Source organism: Aptenodytes patagonicus, chromosome 7, assembly GCF_965638725.1.
Source record: "Aptenodytes patagonicus chromosome 7, bAptPat1.pri.cur, whole genome shotgun sequence".
Lineage (NCBI taxonomy): Eukaryota > Metazoa > Chordata > Aves > Sphenisciformes > Spheniscidae > Aptenodytes > Aptenodytes patagonicus.
Window position 1 is genome coordinate 31,500,327 of NC_134955.1, and position 22,187 is coordinate 31,522,513.

General features: G+C 38.0%; 1 protein-coding gene across 1 annotated transcript in view; it reads left to right on the forward strand.

Annotated features, from left to right (window-relative positions):
- The window catches only part of STARD9 (StAR related lipid transfer domain containing 9), a 119,312-nt gene that overhangs the window by 74,518 nt on the left and 22,607 nt on the right, over positions 1-22,187 (forward strand). Inside the window, exons 16-23 of the mRNA XM_076344686.1 lie at positions 260-439; positions 4,299-4,350; positions 5,034-5,171; positions 6,072-6,154; positions 7,189-7,292; positions 9,501-9,548; positions 16,777-16,967; positions 21,372-21,855. Of these exons, the coding sequence (XP_076200801.1) occupies positions 260-439; positions 4,299-4,350; positions 5,034-5,171; positions 6,072-6,154; positions 7,189-7,292; positions 9,501-9,548; positions 16,777-16,967; positions 21,372-21,855 (1,280 nt within the window). The remainder of the gene's footprint in view (positions 1-259; positions 440-4,298; positions 4,351-5,033; positions 5,172-6,071; positions 6,155-7,188; positions 7,293-9,500; positions 9,549-16,776; positions 16,968-21,371; positions 21,856-22,187) is intronic.

The window sequence follows — 22,187 nt, forward strand, 5'->3', positions numbered from 1 at the left end:
GGTCATATATCTTTCTGACATTTTGGGAATGAGTCTTCAATAGATTAAACCTGCTTCACTAGGTGGTAGTACTAGTTTTTACCCGATTTTTTATTGCCACAGAAATGTACTGCAATTAGAAATACACCTGCATTGCAACTGGTGAAAGAATTTTGCATTCAGTAACTGGAAAAAAATGCTGTTCTTTCTGAAGAAATTTATGTATGAGAAAAATTAACCTGCTTAGTAAGTGAAACGGTTTCCTCTCCTATTCTTTAAGATTGAGCAATTGACCAAAGACTGGACAAGTAAGTGGACAGACAGGAAAGCCATCATGGAAGAATACAGTGTGGACATCAACAAAGAAAAAGCTGGAGTAACAATAGATTCTAGTTTACCTCATCTAATGGCCATGGATGATGATATCCTCAGCACAGGAGTGGTGCTGTATCATCTCAGGGTGAGATATTGTCATTTGTCTTATTTTTCCCTTGAATTTGAAAACACTTGTTTTCTTTGGAAACGGAGAATGGTTAAGGTGGCATTACAACAACAGCTATCAAAAAGTAAAGGCCAGAGCCCACAAGACACAGATAACAGGGAAAAAAGCAGAAAAGGATATATGAAAATGGAGGAGGAGAAGAATTCATATATGGAATAATAAGTTGACCTCTTATGAATGCATGTGCAAACTATTTGATAATGTATCATAAGCAAAGCAAAATACTCAAATTAGGCATTAGTTGTTTGTCCACAAAGCATGAGGACAGGTGTCTGTGCGTGCATGTGTGTGTAAATGTAAAGGATGGTGCTTAAAGTATACCAGACATACTGGTCCAGGTTTTACTAGGTACTTGTACACTTGAGACTGGAATACTTGTACGTGTGTAGATCAAAGATAAAAGTAAGCTTTAACAAGCACAAGCTCGCTTTGGCAATGACTTCTATATATTACTCTTTTAACCCTACCAGGCCTACCACGTAGATTCCAGGTGTGTAGCTTGAATGGCAATTACTTGTGATCCCACTTGAGTGGCTGTTTTCCAGGATCAGGTAGAAATCTTGGCCTCATAGATATTGTTTTGCTGTGTAGCTGCTTATTTAAGGCAAGGTTTTCACCAAGAAGCTTCCATGTCGTATTTATATTACTCCACGTTGTGGCTTATGATGTGCATGGCTAGGTCAAATACTTTTAGTTTGGGGTTTTTTTAATAAGTCAGTGCTAAGCTGGACTTCAACTTTTTAATGTTGTTTAAATGAATGGAAATTACTGAAATACTGATGCTGTTTAACATAAAAGGAATGATGGATGGGCACCTCTACAGAGGTGCACTCATTAGCAAAATATGTGTTTAAATGTGGTTGAAAATCATGTATCTGTCTACTAATAAAATACCTTAATCCAAATCTAGGTTTTGTGCTACTTAATATAGTTTAGGGACACAGGATTTTTCTTCCCTGTTAAAAAGCCACAACAAATCTTTGAAACAGAAATCATGCTGTTCTTTATCATGTTTAAAGAGAAACCTTACTAATTTTTCTCATGTCGGTGCAAAGAAATTGTACCCAGTAATAATTAGGGACCAAGTAATCATGTCCAGTGCTGATCAACATGCAACTTGAACTACTCAATCCTACATTAACATTAAATATTTATTAAAAGTGATTGCTACTACGTAAATGTTTTTCCATTATGTGACATTTTGGAAACAGCAAATATTTTCACATACTAATTTTGACAACACCTAAAGTAATTTAAGATATTCATTTTAATGGAGAAACCTCATTTGAAGGGTCACCTTCTGAAGTCATTAGTGTCTCTCTGTCACACTAACATCTTTGTCCCCTCTTTCTTTGCTCCTAGATGCTGCCTTTTCTTTCTTTTGTGCTTTGCATCTTTTAGAATCTGATGTCTGTTACCTTCATCTGAACAGCAAGAAGGTAAAACATTAGCGGTTCCTTACATATTAGGGCTTCAACATATAACAGCACTTTATATTGTACTTCTAGAGAGAGGTCATGGCAGCAGTTTTCAGATCATGTAGAATAAACATTGTGTTACTCTTTTAGTCTCTTGATATTCCATAGTATTAATTGCACTAATCAATGCTGTGCCTATGCTTAAAGAGCCTTTCTTTCTTAGGTTCTATTCTTTTTTTCTGGCTTTCATTAACAAAAATATATGTTTTCCCTATAATTTAACTGACCTTTTTGCATAGCTTAAAAATACGGGATTTGTTTATATTATTTTAGAAAAAGATGTACTTCACAAACTTTTTTGAAAGTTGGGAGTACTCCCAAAACTGAAGGGGGAAAGCAATCTCAGTCTTTATGGTTCTATAATGCGCCTTGGGAATTCTACCCTTGGTCGGGAAACACTGCCAGAAGAGGGTAACAATGTAAAAGCACTTCAACAGATATGAAGATGTACCTCGGTATGTTAAGGTGAAGTGCAATCATTTCATCTGAATCATCTGTCTTTCATGTCTTCAGGTAGAATACTCAGTATTAAATTAGGAAAGAGTATAAATATTAAATTATTAGCTCAGTAATAGCATTTGAAAAAATGAAATCGACATGGGCCTGGGTTATGGTTATTTTTGTTTCGTTTTCTTCTTCAAGTTGAATTAGTTTGCTTGTATCGTATCTGTACCCTTGCTCTCAGCTGCAATTTTTAGTTGTACTTAAACTCACCCAGAATCACTCCACTGACTGGGATACTATTGTGAATTTCATGAGCCAATACTGCTGTAATATACTTTTCTGAATTAAATTGTATTACCAGAGAGTTATTTCAGCACATTGGGGAAAAAAGCTTCTTTTGGAATTACAATAACTATTTCTTTGTTTAGTCAAAAAGATAATTGATAAAGAGGTCTTTTATTAGGAGTTGGTTTACCTCTCTCTGTATAAAATACATGTTGCTAACTCACTTGATTGTGTGAGGTGAGTCAAAGGCCATATGGATCATAAGTTTTCTACAAGTTGTGGCCAAACCGGGTGCATATTTTGTGGTGGAGTCCACTGAACGTTAAACTGACATATAACTTGGTAATTACTCCAGAGCAGGGGCACTGGGCACAATCTAGCTTTCAGCCTCTCCAGTGAGGGAGCCTCAGCAGGGCTTGTAGCAGGGGGCTCTGTTAGTTGGTTCAGATAGCTGAGCTCTGTGAGGAATGGAATGATAATCATTCCCTTTCCTTCCAATGCACAAAATGACTGTGATTTACCCATAATTACCCATAATTGCATCATCTTACAGTAATGCACAGCTTCCCTTTTCCCAGTCTTCAGGCTTCCGATTACTACTTCTTGCTTCATCTTTAAATCTAGGTTATAATATGCTTGAAGCAGAAAGCATATTCAATCTATTCCAATTAGAATACAAAAATCAAGTAGTTTAATGACTATAATTAATTTTAATATGACTGAAAGAGTTGCCACTAAAGTAGTTTTAGAGTGCATTCACTAATCAGTTTACAATAATCAAGTATAGTGTCTCTTCAGAGCTGGGAAATGATCTTGCTTTGTTTTCCTAAGGAAAAAGATAGGACTGGTAATTTTTTCTCATAGTATTGATTAAATGACTCTGTTTTATTAATATTTCTACTGTACCATAAGAATACTGTCTCCCTTCCATCACTGGCCCATAATATGGTTTGAGTCTGCTTGTTCTGGAGACTTTTGTTCCTAGGCAGTTCTTTTCTTTGAAGTTACTGAATCTTCAAGTTTGGGAACTTGCCCATGTACCATAATCACCAAGAAGACTTTTTATACATGTCATTTAAGTTTCAGAAAAAAGTTCTTCTTTAGTAGTTAGTTTGAAGAATTCATAATCTATGACAAAGTTCCCTTATAAAATAGGAATTCTGTTACTTTTATATCTGAAAAGCCTAGTTAACTGAATAATCATTTTGCAGCTTCTTTCTTCCTGCATGGATATTTATAAAAAGAGTTACCTCATTTCTTCAAACAACAAGTCTCACTGTAAAAGTTCAGAGCATCAGAACGTGTGTTCATATTCAAAATATTTGTCTCAAGCACAGTCCAAAAATCATCCACTGAGGGTTACTTCATCTACTGGGGTCGTAATAGGAGAAGCTGACATAGCTGCAGGATAAGAAGTAATTGCATCGCTATGGGGGATAGCAGGCTGAAGTATTGTGAAGTAGTAGATAGAGTTTGCTCTAAACAATTCAGTCATTCAGAGGTGATTTATTTCAGGTATTTGCTAAGATGCTGTACCAAAGCTTTTTTAATTATTATATATAATCCACTTTCAGTAACCAACTTCTAAATTAATTCTTTTCTTCTTTTAGGAAGGAACAACCAAAATTGGAAGAAGTGATTCAGACCAAGATCAAGACATTGGTAAGAGAATGATATTACAAATTATTTTATGATATGGTCAGGTCAAACCAAGAGGTTATATTTGTCATGTGTAATAGCTAGGTAATGTTTCTGTTTGTCAGCTTTCTTTATAGAAGACGGTAAGTAGAAGAGAATAATTGTTTAAGTTGGCTGAAATTTTTCAGTTATTTTTTGGTTTTAAGAGGTCAAAAAGTCAATGGTCTATCAAATTATGATAGAGAGTTGAAACTTTATACTGAAATTGGAGTTGAAACTTTATACTGAAATTGGAAACTTTGTGGAATCTCAGCTTCAGTTAGTTCTGCTAAGTTTGGTTAAGTTTGATTATTTTCTACCAGTAGGTTAGTAAAATATAAACAATAAATGCCATAATAGCAATAAGAAAATTCAGCACAGCAGAAAAATTTGCATATCAGCTCACAAATCAGAAAGTAGTGTATAGTTTTCCAGAACCAGAAATACTTTAAAAGAGCAACTCCCTATTTTCAATCAAGTTTTTTCTGTGATTGGGTACTTGGCTAGCAATCAAAGGCGACAATTTAATCTCCTTGTTCTGCACGTGACATAATTCTCTGAGGTATGAAGTATGCAGTGCCAAACAGCGCGTGGTACTTCATTCTGAGGAAAATAGTGCAAACCCAACCCCTTCAACAGGAGACATAAAAGAAATCTATACGTTGTAGTTTTGCAGGGACGGTGGATTGAAAGGGACCACTGTATGATAGACAACAACAGTGGGATTGTGACACTGCGACCAGTTCAGGGCGCGCACTGCACTGTGAATGGATGTGAAGTCACTGGATCATGTCGTCTGTCACAAGGTAAGGCTTGCTTTTTCTGTGAATGCTGCATTATAATCAGCTTACCTCTGGAGTTTAGAGACAAGGATTTATGGAACTCGTGCAGATCTAAGAAATACATCTCTCAGTCTTCTGCTGCTGCCTAGCACCACAAGGTTTGATCCATAGCTAGAGCTTCTAGTCTGGGACAAATAAATTAAGTACCCCACAGAAGGTAAAATGAAGACATAGGTGACAATATTAAGACCTCTTTTGGCAGCAGTAGTCTGTAGCCTTCTGAAAAGGGAAGACCTGTAGTCAGAGGCACTGTTGTGGAAAGTAGTGGAGACTGGCTGTAAGCCAGCTGACCACCGGCAGGGGGTTTTGGCAATTATGTAATATGGTTGAAATGAACTTCAACTTTTTCACAGTGTGTTTAGGTGGAGGGTACTAGCCACTGAGTCATAGGCTATGGGAAATGACCTCAGATGAAATGGATCAGGCTCCCATATTTTCAGGTCATTTAAAATAAGTAAACCAATCCAGTTTCTGGGAACTTGCAGCGATCTGGATTCTTAAAAAGAGAGAGTGTAGAAACAAGCTTCCAGCAGTGGGTTGGTTATGTTTGTGATATGAAGTCATGCTGGTCTTTAATATGAACAGGGAATTTACTATTATGTTGAGTTTGCAGAGATCTCCAAGGTTAGTTTGCTTGGATGTTGTCATTACAGAATGATAACTCTGCTGTTCCATAGTGGCAAATTTTAAAAATAGTTCTCTGCTGGTCAGAAAGCTGTTGGTCAGAATATTTTTTTTTTAACATACTATTCTGTAGTAGTTTGTATATGCTGTAGTCTGTATACTGGAGTTAAACTGCTAACATTCTAGGGACTGACTGATGAATTATGTCTCTGTAGATTTCTAATTAATTTTTGTTCACAGGGGCCCTTGTTGTCCTTGGGAAGTCTCATAAATTTAGATTCAATCACCCAGCAGAAGCTGCTATCTTAAGACAAAGAAGATCAGTAAGTTCTAAAACTGTATTTTTTTTTCTCCTAATTGTCCATTGATTTTCCTAATTATTTTCCCTCTTAAAAGCAAGCCTGATATAGATAATATTTCTTTTCAGCATCGTATTCACTTGCTTCATTTCCTCCATCTAATGGTCTGTAATGACACTAAACCTTTTGTGGGAGGACGCTAGCGCTTCTTGCAGATGTGCTTAGCAAAAGATGATGCAGATCCCTTGAATAATTTAGTGTTTCCTATTTCTAGTCATGACTACAGTAGGATTGAAACAGAAAGGCAGAATGCCGCAGTGAAAAGACCAGTTAAAAATCTTTCCACGTTTGATAATTTTCTGAATTGTCTTCTTTCTCTGTCATTTCGCCATCGCGAATGAGGTATACTAGAAGAAATGGAAAATTTATGGGATTAAGTGCTTGAGTATTGTTGACTCTGAAAGCACTTAATTGTTACATACATCAGAAATAGATAAAATATTTCTTGGTATGTTAATCTCAGGAACTAACTACTGCAAGATATTATTTGGTCAGCTAGTTCAATAATGATCAAAAAAATTAGATAATTCTTAAAATGACTGGCGCATATATAACTAAAAAACCTAACTTAAAAAATGTAAGTTTTCTGGTTTAGGACATAACCATATTACCAACTGATATTGGCAAGAATCTACCTTTTAAAATGGATTTTCATATAGTAATGTTTTATACTTTCCTCTCAACTGTCCTTTTGTACTCACTTCTGTAGTTGAGATAAGAGGCTTAACTTCCATTTGTTTTCATTCTTAATCTCTTGATTAATGAAACATGCAGTACATTAAAACAGAGCTACAAGAAGAGGTGTACTCAGTAACAAATACTTAGCAATTTTGTAAATTGTCGAAGACTAAGCAGAAGTGTGAGATTATAAACTCACATGGGAGGTATTATGCAGCATTGCACACAGTAGTTAGCAATGGTGGTATTAATGGTAACTTGGAAGTTCCTGGGTTGCTGTGATATTTTTTCTTCCTGTTCTCATGTTGTGTGTTTTGTAGATTAATGAAACCCCACCCATTCTGAGTTGTGGAGCTTTGGACTGGCTCAACTTGGATGGAGGTTGCACCCATTCTCCTCACTATATCCTTTCTTCTCTTGACAAGTAAGTTTAAAAAAACCAAACAAACAATGTCTCATGTGGGATGATGTCTGAAACCAGGACTTGGTTCAGACAAAACTAAGTTGTATATAGAATAGGTCCCATCATGTTTTCAAGTGATCAAATAAAAGTGTCCGAGAAAATGCGTTGGCCAACTGTCTAATATACAGTGTTATGATATCCAAGCAACAAACCTGAAAAATTATTTATTGATGCACGATGAATACTGATGCACAATCAAGAAAATGCCTCAGATGAGACTGTCAGACAGCCTTAATTCAGTTCAGTTGCATATCCGCATTATAGCTGTTTTGATTTACGAGCTAATCTATAATTTTTACAATATTCTTACTTCAGTTCACAGAACAGACTTTTCTAGATATGATCTAGACAAGGTAATTATTACCAGTTCAGTTTCCCTGCTAATTTGTTGTGGAAATCAGAAGGTTGGTTTGTTCACAAAGACCTTTTAGTTCAAGTCCTCATTGAGCCCTTCATCTCAGGAAGCCATTGTGATTCTCTCTTTTTTTAAAACTGATCAGTAAATAAAGGCATAGACTGCTTCCAAAATGCTGAAGAGCTGCTCATACTCACAGTGTCTAGTGTATGCTTTTTGTGGCAGAGCCTTTCTGAAAGGGAAGGGATTGGTGTGATGGAGACAGTGATTAATATGTATCAGGAAAATTAATTAGGATATCTCCTGTGTTTCAGTTCATAACATTGAAAACAGAACATCACAGAATTAAATGTAATTGGGTTCTTTCTCTTTTTTAATTCCTCTCAGCCTGGCACATTCAATTGACCTGTTAAAGGCAAGAAACAGCCATCTTCTCATTCATATCTGTTGATAGTTCTGCTTCTTGCTAGAGTGTTTTTGGTGTGGTAACATACTGGGAATCTTTTATCTCTTTCTAGAGGAGGTATCTCATCTTGTTTTTATGAGCATAAAATGTTATCTCTGTTTTGAACATCTCTTCATACTTCTAGTCAAGTGGCTTGCTTTCCACCTTGGGTAGTGTGTTTCTATGTGTTCTCTTTAATGTATCTAATCTCTGCATTTGCTTTTAATTTTGTTTCTGTACTGAGGTACATTTTACACATCACTGCTGTTATTTTCTTTGTAAAAATTACAAAGAATTTAAAAATAAGGGCTTGTCTAATGACCTTCAAAAGTAGATACCAAGTTGCTCTTTACATGGCTATAAACATCAGAGGTGGAGCTTTTGTCACAGAAATTTGTTGATGGTCCTAGAAAAACCTGCAGAAATCCCCAAGCAGTGTGAACAGTTTAGCACAGAATTGCACTTGGTTTTCCCCTTTTTAACCTGACAAAACTGAAGAACGTTTCCGATTGATATTTTTTTTTTTTTTTTAGACTGCGTTCAGATAGCAGATTTGTTTGTGTTGATCAATTTTTTAATCACTTGGACAGGACTATGCATATACATTTCTTAACATTAACCTCTTACTTGCCTAGAGTGTTTCAAATGGTTACTTCAATGGAAATGAAAAGCATTATGGTATTGAATTCACTTGATTTTTATGAATGTCCATCTCTTACAGAAATAAGCTATAAACTATGTCTAGTATTAGTTGTCTTTCACCTTACGTAATCCAGTGGTCTTTTTTTTGCTCTTGAATAGTTTTTTGGCAAAGGTAAACTGATTTGATCTACTCAGCCTTCCTTTACAGTAACCAGGAAGCCTGTGTTTCTGTCCAGACAAGTAGTTTTGCTCATGGAGGAGGTTATGATTGAGACATCTAGCCTAAGATCTATAATATGAGAATAATACAAGATATATGTGGTCTCTCAGATGTCCAGCTTTCGTGAAGAAAAGTCAATGTCAAGTACTAAAAGGTGTGTCTGAGGTACTTTGCAAACAGTAATACAGGATTAAGTGGACTACAGGGAGTGCTCATTTGCTCATCAGTAAAAAGTCCACCTAGTGCAGGGTCTTGTCTCTGTCAGGAGTTGCTCAGAGGAAAATATAAGAACAGGGCAAGCTATGTGTGTCTGTGTGTCTCTTTCTCCCTCTCTCTCCCCCCTCTCACTTGATAGTTCTTGATGCTCTCCCAGCTGCTAGCAATCTGCATCTTAGAGTGTTCCTCTACTGAAAATTACAATAACATTGCTGTGTATAATAGGCTTCAGTGAAGTTTTCTTGCCTTCTTTTTGAACATATTTGTGATTTCCTATTTTTATTTTTACAGTCAAAAATGTAGAAACTGTAAAGAAAACAAATGTTCTCCTGAACTAAGGTAAGGATATTAATGTGTCTAAATCCTGCTGAATTTTTTGGCCCCTCTAGCTTTGTCTTCCTCCTGTGCTACCCTGATTGCCTCCAGAACAGATGCAAACTAGGCTTCAAGCTTCAATTTGACTTTATCATATTGAAACAAGAATCTGTACATGCAGCTGAGTTATAGGCAAGTCTCTGCAACCATGTTCTTTCTTCATCCTTGGTCTTGTGCAAATTGTTTGCACCTTTGTTGCATGTGTAACCTGTATTTTAAAGCAATGACTACAGTGGGGTTTACGCTGAAGCTGCCACCAATTTACAATATGTAAGAACCCTAAAATATATTACATTTGATGTCAGTAGTAGGTACTGTGAATACGCATTAGTATATTGAAAATTCCTTGGACAAACTGGGTTCTCATCTGGTGAGAAGAAAATGGCTTTATGGAAGAGTCCAAAAAAGAAGTCCTAGCATAGAACATGATTCGTTCATGCAAAGAAGCACAGCAGCTGCACACAAAAATAATTCAGAAGTTGTTGGGCTTCCATGGGTTTAAGTACTCTTTAATCAGGAACTGATGGTACTTTGCTCTCTCCTGGATTTTTTATTTCAGAGTATATGAACATATATATTATGGTAATGATTACAGATAAGACGTGGGTCTTATCTCCCATGCTGTCAGTACAATGACATTTTTCTCATCTGCTTTTCATGGGTTGAATTACGAGTTTAACCTCTAATTGTATGTTAAAATATTTTGAGAAATGAGAGAGAAAACAAATTTCTACCATTGCACCCAAATATTAAACCTTTAGGCATGAAACTTTCCTTGAAAAGAGGTGTGATTCATTGTACTCTTACTTGGCTGCTTGCTCGTACACCCTACTCAGAAGAGCCCCAGCGCTTCAAACTTCTGATGTTTGCTGTCAGCCAGCAAACACACAGAAGGCTTATGGCTGGCCATCAGTCATCATATGATAGCATCACCACAAATAAGTAGATAATGAAGTTCTTGCTCCTGTCATTGACTTAATACCATACTGCATATAAATATAAACCCTGATTTTGTTCTCTTGCTGGTTTAAAAAATAAACAGGAGTTGTTCCATTAGAGTCCAGTGGTATAGCAGTACACTGAATTAATTTTAGCTGCTTGGAACTGGTTTAAGCTCTCTTTCCTTGAAAATACCAACATTGTTAAACCAGGGGGGAAAAAAAATCATAAGAATGTGCGAAATTCTACTGGACTGGAAAGGAAACAGTGCCTGTAGATATGGCATCTGATGCTGGAGAACACAACACAATTGTTATTCTAATGTGGTTTAGTTAACGTGTCCAGCTAATATTTGTAAAAATAATACTCTGAGTTCTTACTAACAGCTTTCATTTGAGAATTTCAAAGTGCTCTAGAATTTCAAAGTGCTCTACAAATACAAGTTAAAGAAATCTTTTGTATCTCTTAAACGATCCCTCAAATATTTCATTTCACAAAGAAATGCACTGTGTCAAGTACAGCAACTCTACAACTTACAGCAGAATCACGTATAGTGGGTTAGCAGAGGAACTAACTGATTCCATATATAACTGAAATCGCAAGGGGAAAACCTGTGATAGATTGTAGTTCCAGCTGAACTGGAATTTAGCAAGGCAGCGGTGACCTTTACTGGAGTGTGTGGCTGTGTCTTGTGCCTGTGACTCCTTGCCAAAAAGAAGTCTGTTTTAGAAGTGTATTTAAAGGGTTGCCTTAAATAAGCCGTTGCCTTGCTGTTGTTTGGGGGGCTTAGGCAAAGAAAAAAATGAGGTTTTGCTTGGAAAGGCTAAAAAAAAACCCGACCAAAAAAAAAAAATGCACAGGTGTGCTTTTTCTCTAAGCAAACCAGCTAACAGAAATCCAAATGATACTTCACCTGATGGTAACTTCTGTGAAGGGGATTACTCTTTGTGTACGTTTCCAAAGGCCCCTTATTTCTAAAGGTTTCTGACTCTGCTGGCCGTTTTGACTGATTTCTGGTTCCCATCTCCTGCCCCCACCCCCCAACTTTTGCTTTGAATTGTGTGAGTGGCATTGCTTCAGGAGGCTGGAGGAGGTGATAATGAGAGGTTTGAGCCTCTGTGCTAGGCAGATGCAGATGTATGATCCCATGCAGCTGTGTGGTGCCTGCTGCTGCGTGATGCTCTGAGGCCCTGCGGGAAGGGCTCCAGATTGGACACGGGTGGAGGGGGGAGGATGGAGCGGGCGTGGATGTATATCAGTGGATAGGCTTGTAACCCTGACTTGTGATTGCTCCCAGTGCTGGGATTTGCAAGGGTGCAAAATGCCTTGCCAATGTCTTTTTTTCTGCTTTATTATTAACTCTTCTTCCCCTGGAAAAAATCATTTGTAAAAGGAAAATGGGACTTGAACACTAGGCAGACAGAAGGATGGGGATGCTAACTTGACTGATGTTTTCTTTGGGAAAACTGGCAAATTTCAGCTTTTAGCAACAGTGGGTATTTTCACTTGAGTTTCTCAATTTGAGCCTTAAGATTTTGTTGCAGAAGGCATTCAGCCTCACCACAGAGCTATTGCTGCCATAGTTACTGAAAACTGCATTATGCTGTAGCAGCCGCCAGCCTCTGCATCAGCAGTAGAAGTGTTTGGGGAAGAGGGGAGGAGAATTGCACAATAGGATCCCGGAGAGCTGACGACAAAACAGACTGGAAAAAATGTGGATTTACAGATGGTTCATTTAGCACGCATCATGCAAACTTTGTGGAGAGAAAAATGAGATGGAAAAACAATCCGTCAGCATTGGTATAATATGAAAATTTTCTCAGTAATTTGTGATCATCTTTAGTTTAAGGTTGGTGTCTTTATGTTGTAATTTTACTTGCTGTTTTTAAAGGTTTACTTGGAGGAGGGGTAACTGTTGACACTTCTTGCTGCATTTGGTACACCTAGAAATCTGCATGCTTTTATGAAATTCGATGCAGGGTTCCTTTTTTTCATATGCTGTATGCCAGAGTATGCCGGTCCCACGAAACCAAGATTTTATATATGTCTCAATACCTATGGAAATGAAGCTGTTTGTCTTATGTTTGTCCTGAGGTTATATTATTTCCTGCTAGAACTATACCGAGTGTAGATTGCTTATGTGGCAATGCAGGAATACAAGCAATAGCAGAAATTGGTCTGTGCTTGATTCCTGTATCTCATAGTATTCCTGTATTTCAAGTCTAAATTTAACAGTACATCTGATTTAAGATGTTTCAGATGAAAGAAATAAGTGATCTCACCTACCTATTACAGAATATGGCTAAATTCTTATGTTAATTGGATTAATGTTTGGTTTTAGTTTAATCATTCAAACGTGTTACACAAACTGATTTTTCTTTAAATTGTCTATTAGGTGATTTAGCTATGAAATGTGTGTGAATCTGTTATTTTCTTTCTGGGCCATTGTCACCTCGTTTTTTTAGTTTAGTTTGTCATGTTATTTTCACAAACCAGCAAGAGTGTGTTGACGTGACATAGCATGTTTGAAGGTAGAAAGGGAGCATTCTTACTTCATGTTCTTGGTTTCAGCAGTTTCTGTGAGAGACAGATCTGTATCCCAAACCCAAACCAGGCAGTTATTTTGCTCTCACCATCAGTAGTGTCACGGCCAGAGGAAAAACATCTTCTGGCATACCTTTATTATGTAAGTGGCTCTGCATGAATTTTCATTATCTTTTTGTTCTGCTTGAGAAAACCATCTTTAAGAAGCAACTTCATAAAAAGGTGTTTAATGTTCAATCTCTGTATTCAGACCTGTCTTTACTGCCCTGCCTGGTTTTTGTTTTGTACTGTTAAAAATTAGGAGATGAAGCAAAGAGGCACTGAAATAGCAGCAGAACTGCAATTCATATATATACCTTCAGCAACAGTACTTCATTACAGAAACTTTAACCTTAGAGAGAGAGAATTGTACCAACTAGCTACATCACCAGAACAAAAGCAGTAATAATACTGTAATGGTTGCTGTGCCGTGTTTGTTTTTCCAAGGTTTAGAGTGAAGTATGGGTATGCCTCTGTACTCTGCCTTTTTGGGGTATGGTCGTAGTACGGAGCTGTGATTAATAACGTCAGTTTGGCCTGCATTATGTTCTGCTCTGTGTGCAAACACACACTTCTGTTGGAAAGGATCTTGCAGTTTCATGCTGGTTCAGCAAAAAGCCATTACCACACACATGAGGGAATATGCTAGTGCTGCTGAGAACAGCAAACAACACACTTCCAGGTGCGTTGTTTGCATTGCTTATTCTCTGATACTTTATAATGGGGGTGGGGTGGGGGGGTGGTTTCAGCATTGTTGGAAAGTATGGGAAGAGCTTATGACCCTCTCCCAGCTGTAAAGAGATGTTACCTAATCACCTTTGCGAGCATTGTGAGGTCTTTGGATTGCAATGCAACACTGAGTTGTTTCATATACTTAAATGTTCTGCATTTCAATTTGTAAACAGTTTGAACTCTGATAGGTCGATTTTATGGAAAGGATGGCTGACAGCTAAAAGTCATGGTTAGGAAGAATATGAGACATTTTGTAAGAGGAATTTTATTTTAATCTAGCTTTAGTAAACAGTGGCAGAACAAGAATTCTTTGTCTACTGTTTTACTATCATGCTGCGCTTTTCAGCCTTATTGGCAATGATTTACTCAGTTTCCTTAATCTCATACAGAATGGTGCTAATAATGATAAATGAATAGAAATCAGCTCTTCTGATACTTGACTTTCTGATATTTGATAATGTTAATGGATCCTCATCACTCCTCTTGGATGAATGTACTTTGTTTCTTTCACATGTGTCTCAGACTAAGTGACTTGCCCAAGGTCATGTAATTGTCCAGTAACAAATTTAGACTCACGTTTTTCAACTTTCGTACCACCATAGGAATCAGAGCCTTTATATGTCTGTTAGCAAAACAGGTTAAGACTACCCCATCATCAGAGTATGCACAGAGACTTAACATTTACAATTGCTATTACAGTTTATTAGTTTTAACATATCGGCAAGAAGAGGCTTCGGCTGACATCAAGGCTCTGTTAGGTTTAGTGCAGAGGCATCCAGAGGCAGTCCTCGCCCTGAAGACCTTGCAGCCTAAGTACGTGGAAGCACAGAGGTGATATAACTGCTCCAAATTCAGAGGGGTTTTGTCTCAGATCAGTACTTTAACCTCCAGATTATATGGCTGCTTCATTACATTTCCCTTGGAAAATATGGAAGATAACCTGGAAGCTGCATTCAGGGAAAGCCTTCCTCAGAGTTATCATTAAAACCACGGGAGCTTTTCCTAAACAAGATCCTTCAGATTTAATACTATGTTCAAAAAGTGATTCTTCTTTAGTTAACCAGTCTAGCTCTAACCTCTGAGTTTGTCCCCCAGTAGTTGGTGGCGTTACAAATACCTGAACAGCTGGAGATTTGTAATGGCCATACAAGCGTTTCAGTGCTACAGTGAAGTGTCAGTTCAAACCTACTTCAGCTGAATGAGAAATGAGGCATCCCGCTCCTATTTCCTGGGGATCAATTAAAGTTTATCTGAGAGGAGAAAATTACAAATCACATATTGTTGGTATCTTTGTAGTCAAGCCGAGGACAAATAGATCTTGGAGCTGCCTATTCATATAATTTGTTCCTGTGGGTCCCGAACAGACACAAACCATTTAGCAGATGACAGTAGCAAAGTTTGTACTCTGTTTGCACCATGCCAGACAATTGAACAGAAGATGTTCCTTTTCAGTTATTCTCACCAGCATTACATTTACATAAACATTAAAAACAAACTGAATTCTGTTTTCCTCAGGTGAGTGAAAGAGAGTCACAGTAATATTATAAATTATTGAGAATCTTAAGGCTTTTATGTAGTGAGGCTTTCCCACCGCTTCTTAAGAAAGTGAAATGTATGTTCCGTGTAAGGTACTCCAGAAGATTTGTAGGCTTTGGCTTCTTAATTGTTTCATCTGTTTTGTCTGCTAATCTAGCCCGCAGAATCAAAGTTGTTGCTGTAGAAATGGTTGCTTTGAACACATGCTTACAGTTCTAAATAGAGATGTCAAATTAATTCCTATGTAGCAAAGGTCAAATGCTCTTTTCATACAGGTGACCTTGTATTGGTAATGATTTTACAAACAACATGATGTTTCCAAAGCATTCCCTTTGAAATTATATTTTTGTTTTCTTTTGACCTTCAGGGACTCTTTAGAGTTTTGATACCTTTGCTCTCTTTAAAAGTATAATAAATACATCATTATAATAAATACATCATTTACTTCATTAGTAAAATATATCAAAATTTTTTTTTTCAAGACAAAGATTTAATTTTCTGAGGTTACATATAATAATGTGGTGTTTAAAAACAAAACAACAGGCAAAGATCATATGTCACCTTTATATATACTATAACTTTAACGTTAAGAATTTCTGATGGTAATGTGTGGACAGGTAGAATATATATTCCTTTTAGAGGGTTAATGTATTTTGAATATTATCATGGATCATGCTAAGAATAGATACTATTTTGATTGTTACTCTGTGTGTGTGCGTGTAAAATTTTGGCACACAGTCAGGAACCAAACATCTTGGAGGGGACTGTAAGGCAGTTTTTCACAGGTTAGTCACTTTTCTGATCACAATTCTGCTCCAAATATAGAATCGGTAACCTAATAACAGTTGTTGCATCCAACAGAGAATTGGGTGATGAAGTTCTTTCCTTGGTACTGCCAGAGACTGTCAGTGTAATCTCAACAATGCCTGTAACCCTTTCTAGGTTGGAGATTTTTGATCTGAAAACAGAGAAGAATGTTTGTCATTTCTGTAAAGCACTTTGAAGTACTTAGATGACAAATATCCTATACAGTGGTTATAAAATTTTATAACATATAAACACCCTCCCCCATAATTTCATTTTTGGAAGATCTACAGCAAAATGAAAAGTGACAATAATTTTTAAAATTCTTTTTGCTATTATCTTTCTGGTGACGGAATTTTCTGCTTCATCATGAGAGCTTTCATGTTTGCTGGCATTTATGATACTTACAGGATTGTAGCCTGCTATGACATGCATATAGACAGCTACTTTACCATCACGAGCTTTTGTCATAATGCACCCTTATTGAACAAAACAATATCTTGAATGTTGTCTGTCTGTCTTTAGTAAGATGACTGCTTTTATTACAAATGTTTGGTATTAATTTCTGGTTTAAATTCACTGTCAAAATTTCTAACAGCAGAGAAATAGATGCTGTGCATGAAGAGTACAAGCAGAAACTGAGAGACCAGGAAGCTTTCCACAGAAAACAAATTCAACAGCAGCAGCTCTATGTTGAGGATTTAAAGCAGCAGATCCTGAGAGGACAGATCAAAGCAGAGCGGGAACTAGAAAATGACCAAGCACTAATCAACCAGCAGATCCAAGAAAGTGGGTACCTGCCTGTTCCCCTCTCTCACTTCCCTTCCGTTACTGCATTCTTTCTTGATGTTTTCGTCCTAGTTATGCTTTATATTATGGGTGGAACTTTCATTATGGCTTATTACTAGTTTTCTCTTGTAATTGCCTTTCCCTTGAGAACAGTTACTAAGCTTTGATTAACGGGACTAAAGGGCCTCCTTCGCAGTGCACCAGCAGCACTGTTTAATTAGCTCTGCAGGTCACTGCTGGGAGAGACAGCACCAGCATGCTACTCCTCTGTGGCACTGAGCCTCTTGTCTCCCAAGCTGCTCGCCGTCCTGCCTTCCCTGCAGCTTTGCTCTGCTCATGTCTGTAGTGCAACTCTGCCATGTTGCAATGTAGACCGAGTCTGCTATTGTGTTTTAAGTTTTTTCTCATGATATACCTGTGCTTTGTCCAATGAGTTGTTCTGGGACATGGAAATCAAGATGACTGTGGTAGTTCCTACCATAAGCTTTCAGGGGAAACTGCTCTAACAACAGGATGTGATAGGAACCAAGCAGCACTTCCGGGACAGTGACGTGTGTCGGTTGAGGTACTTTCTTTACGCGTTTTATTGATGATGTCACCTGTAACAATATAGACCGTTTTCACGTGCTTTTAATGAATTTCACTCATTAGGAAAAATAGGGCCATGGCATAAGACCACAGCTCAAACTGAATTTTCTGTGGTTGCTATGTGAGTTTTAAACAATGAAAACAAAGAAAACACGTCTGAGAAATAGGTGGGACACTGAAGTTCAGAGCTAAAATCCCAGCCCCAGTTAAGGGAAAGAGAGTTTCACTGGCTTTTATGTAGTCGATATTTCCATACACCCCTGCCCTTTTATAGTATGAAGAAAAATGTATGAAGATGTTCTGTGGTAGAAACCGAAGTGCGACAAATTAAGATTAAAAATAAGATGCGGGTTTTATTTACCCTAACGATGATTAATTAGTGGTATTGCATTCTGCACTGCTGAATTTGTTTTAAACCAAAACTAGATTAAAAAAGAGAGGCATGCTTTTGTTCAAACAGGAGTTATTTCTAGGAAGTTCTACAGGGTTATGCAAGAGTACTAAAGGCTAGATCAGTGATCAGATTTTGAATGGCAAATAGCTACGTCGGAAGGTGGAGCCACAGTGTATTTGGAGAGGTACGTTTTAGTGTCAGTGGCTCCTGGCCCCCAGAGGTGCTGCTTTGCATGCAGGCAGACATAGTCAGCAAGATGTCTTGGTGAGGTTGGGCTGCCCCTTAACAAGTTTATAGACTGATTTGGGCACATTTTAAACCTTGAGATGTTTTTGACCACTGAAATTGGGTGGTTATAATGTTCTCTAGTTTGTCTTCTAATGAATTATTTGATCCAGGTTTCCTGATAAGCAAAGTATGCCTATCACAAAGGCACCGTTCCCTCTTGGCAAAACCTGCTATTGGTTCCTGGAAGAAGAAAACTTCTGTGAATTTTTGGAAGCTTCTCAGACCCACACTTATGCGGTCTGCTATCTTTTAATTATGCCAGCCACAATAAAGAAATTAAAAGGAAATTGTGGTGATGGGATGTAGCAGAAAGGGACTTAGGATATGTAGATAGTACAGAGAACCAAGAGAGTTCCCCCCCAAAATCTTTATTTTGTGGCTCTGTAGACTTGTTCTCTGCTTCCATCTAGTTCTGCTGTTTTCGCTGTGTTCACATGAAGCTTAGCCAGGCAGGTAGTTTTTGCCAGCCAAATACAATTCTTCACTTGGCAACCCACCAAAGTTCTCCACCTTTTCTGAGCTCTCTGTGTCTCAGCTCCTGACACAGGCAAGTTTGTGAGCAGAGATTAATTAGCATCTTAGAGCTTGCAGCTCTGTTGCAAGGAAACTCTTATCTGCCAAATATTCTGCTTGCTAGAAACATGCTAAAGAGGACAGATCTGGAAATAGAGTTGAGAAAAAAGCTTTGTATGTGAAATTTAAAAATGTTATTAAGAAAAATTAACTAAAATAATTACTAAAATGCTACTCTTTTATCAGTAGAGTAACCATAGAGTTAGAATTCCTACTTCTGTGCATGTGCTGTGTGCAGAGCTGCCAACATAAATGGGACAGGAGACTCACTGTAGTAGGGATCACTAATGAAGTATGTTTAACAAGATCAGTAGTCACCAAGCAAGTGATGCTGACAATGCCTATGCACTAATGATTTCTTACATTAGGGAAACTTCCACAGCCCAAAATTCCTCTCTTGCAGCTCAGCTGTGCAGAGCTGCGGGTAGCCCTCGTTCATCACATCAGACTTAAATACTTAAATACCTCTTAATTCCTAACCCCCTGAATAAGCAACGAAAGGTTGCTTATTCAGTAAAGGACTGCAGATTGAAGGTAAGCCCAGCCAAAAAAACGTTGCTGCTACTAAGACAGAAGTGCTTTGAAAAGCCTTTGGTCCTTTGAGAAATGCTCTGCTTGTCAAGGAACCTTGCCTATGATTTTTACATTGCTTTTTTAGCTAAGCATATTTTTTTGTTTGCTTTGTCCAGCTGAATATGTATATTTTTATAGCAGCATAAAAATGAACAAACTCTGCTTTGTTAAGAGAACATGTCCAAGCCATCAGACACAATCTGGTAGTGGTGATCTCAATAATCCCTTCTTTTGATTGCTACAGTTCATCATAGCTCAGACTGAAGCCACTGCACTCTGAAAAGCCTCTAAGCACATCCCTTGCATGGAATAAAGTAGTCTTGCATCCAGAGTTAAAAACAAATGAACCTGGTGATCTGTGTTCTCTACTGCTTTCCCATTGACTGCAAAGATCAGGTTCTGAATATTTAGAGAAGACTAAGTGTGTAAGCAGAGGTAACAATTTATTATCAAATTAGGTTAATCAGTTGGTTTGTGAGCATATTTAGCATTTATGAAATATGGGGGACATTAACAAAAGCAGAGAAGCTAACTCTCTTTGTGGAGTAGAGTGGTGATTTTATGAAAAATATGCATTGACTGGTGGTATGAGCTTGTCTTTTTTGAATTATGCTCGTCCTGATAGCGAAAGGTTGTGTTGGCTTCACCTGCATCCTTGCCATGAGAGTATTTGATTTATTTCAAGTACATTACATGCTAAAGTGCTCATATACAAGATATATGGGCTCCTATCAGGCTGTTTTGGCAAGTGCTTGTTGGAGCAGCCATAGTTGCAACAGATAGTAAATTTGTGGTTGTTGCTCTACCTCAGCCAGGTGCCACACGGTGTTTGTGTTGCTCCAGAAGTTTCCATCTGATGGGTTTAGAGAGGCTGGCAGAACTGTCTGGCAGTGGCTTCCTTGTAGCTTTGTCTTCAACCCACTTTGAAGGTTGCATGCCCATCCACAGGAATGGTAGCTGGCAGCTACCCCCGCAAATGAGGCACATCCCAACTGGGGCACAGAGTGGTTTAGCCTTCAGGCTTACTGAACTTGCCACTGATAAGGGCGAGCACAAAAATTGCCATTTCCTGTGCTGAACAAAGTTCCTTAGCATGACTCTGGGTTCCCTCATTTTCAGTATGCCTAGGTAAGTGAAAGAAAATAGTTTGCACATGTTTTTTGTTGGTTCAGTCAAGTTAAAGAGGAAAGGATAGGGCAAAAGGCACAAAGAGGAATGTTTGTTTTAGAATAGTTGTAAAACACTCAAATGCTGTGATGAGAAGTCAGTAACATTTTAAGATTGCACAAGTGCTTATTTTTTCACTCACAATGTAGGCATTTATTAGCCAAAGGCTCATTAGTGTCTACGTGAAATTCCACTCGCTGCATTAACACGGAGGCTCTGTTTAGCTCTGTACAACTTCCTCTTCTAGTTCCGTTGATAACTCTGCTCTCAGTGCACATACATTCATTCCCTAAGTAACACATACAAAGTTTAACATGTGACTTCAGAATAATTAAAGCAGAAGTAGTAGCATATTTCACAGTAAAAAGCTAATGAAGTCATACTTCACTACTGTGAATACATACCCTATGTCTGAAAAGTGCACAGAATTGAGCTCAGGCCTTTTAATGCTTCCACTGTATTTTAACAGCAAACTTGAGGTGATGTTTGAGCGTAATCTTTGAGAAATTGAAATGTGTTCTACTTTTTGCTTACAAACAAGGTCTTATCTACCAGTCTCCTTAGCTGTATCAGCCAAGCCCCTGCTTATATCTTGCAGTTATTACCTGAGTCCTTATCCCAGTGGAGAGGCTTTCGGTTATCAATAAGGTGCAGCAATGGTACGTTTTTCTCTAAATGGTTTGTCAAGACTCTGCTCTACACGCATAGAAATTCTGTTCTCAAATGATCTCTCAAGGCTGATTAAATTAAGAAACAAGATAGTAACAAGCAATGTTTTTCCTACAATTTTTACTTTCTTTCAAACATTGTTTTGTTTACAGACCAGCAGTGGCTTATAAATGAGAATAAACGACTGGCTGCCCTTCAGCAACAGCAGAGGGAGTTTGCAGTGCAAACAGAGCCTACGCTCTGTGCAGAGGCTGAGGTGCAGAGTACCACTGGGCTGGAAATCTGCCCTTCCCTGCTACAGCAGAACAAGAAGAGACTGGTGCAGCTGGAGCTCTTGCGAAGATACTCCTTAAAAAAGGCAGAAAGAAATATAAGACGGAAAAAGGTCAAATTCCAGCTGGAAAGGATAGTCAAGAAGCAGAAGTTATTGGAAGCCAAGCAAAACCTAGAGCAGCTGGAAGCTAGCTGCTGGCTCAATGAAGAGTGTGTGAAACAATCCCAAGTCCTAAGTGAAAATACTGCTGTACGGTCCTCTTCAGATCACCAATTGCAAGAGAGAAGGAAGTCACTGGGTTCGAGTTCCTTGCAGCACAGACAGCATTTCTTCTGTAACCCACATCTGCCCCAGGTACCCAGGTAAGTTAACATCGGCCAATTCCTTTGCACTTTCAAAAGTAATTTAAATTCAAGGTATTTTCAGTGGCCACCTATAATCCAGAATGCCTTTCAATGTATTGAAACAATCCCAAAACTTGCAATATCAGTGAAGTTACTATATTGTATGTCACACTGGAGCTGTCCTTTTCCCTTGGATCTGTACAGTGCATTCCCTGCTTAGCTCTTTGACATGGTCTTTCTCACTGTTTTTTACGTTCCTCTCTCAAGCCTTTCTGCACTTTTTACGCCTTTGTGAATGCTTTCCAGAACTGGCTTAACTCTTCTCCTTACCTTGTTCAAACTGTTGGTAA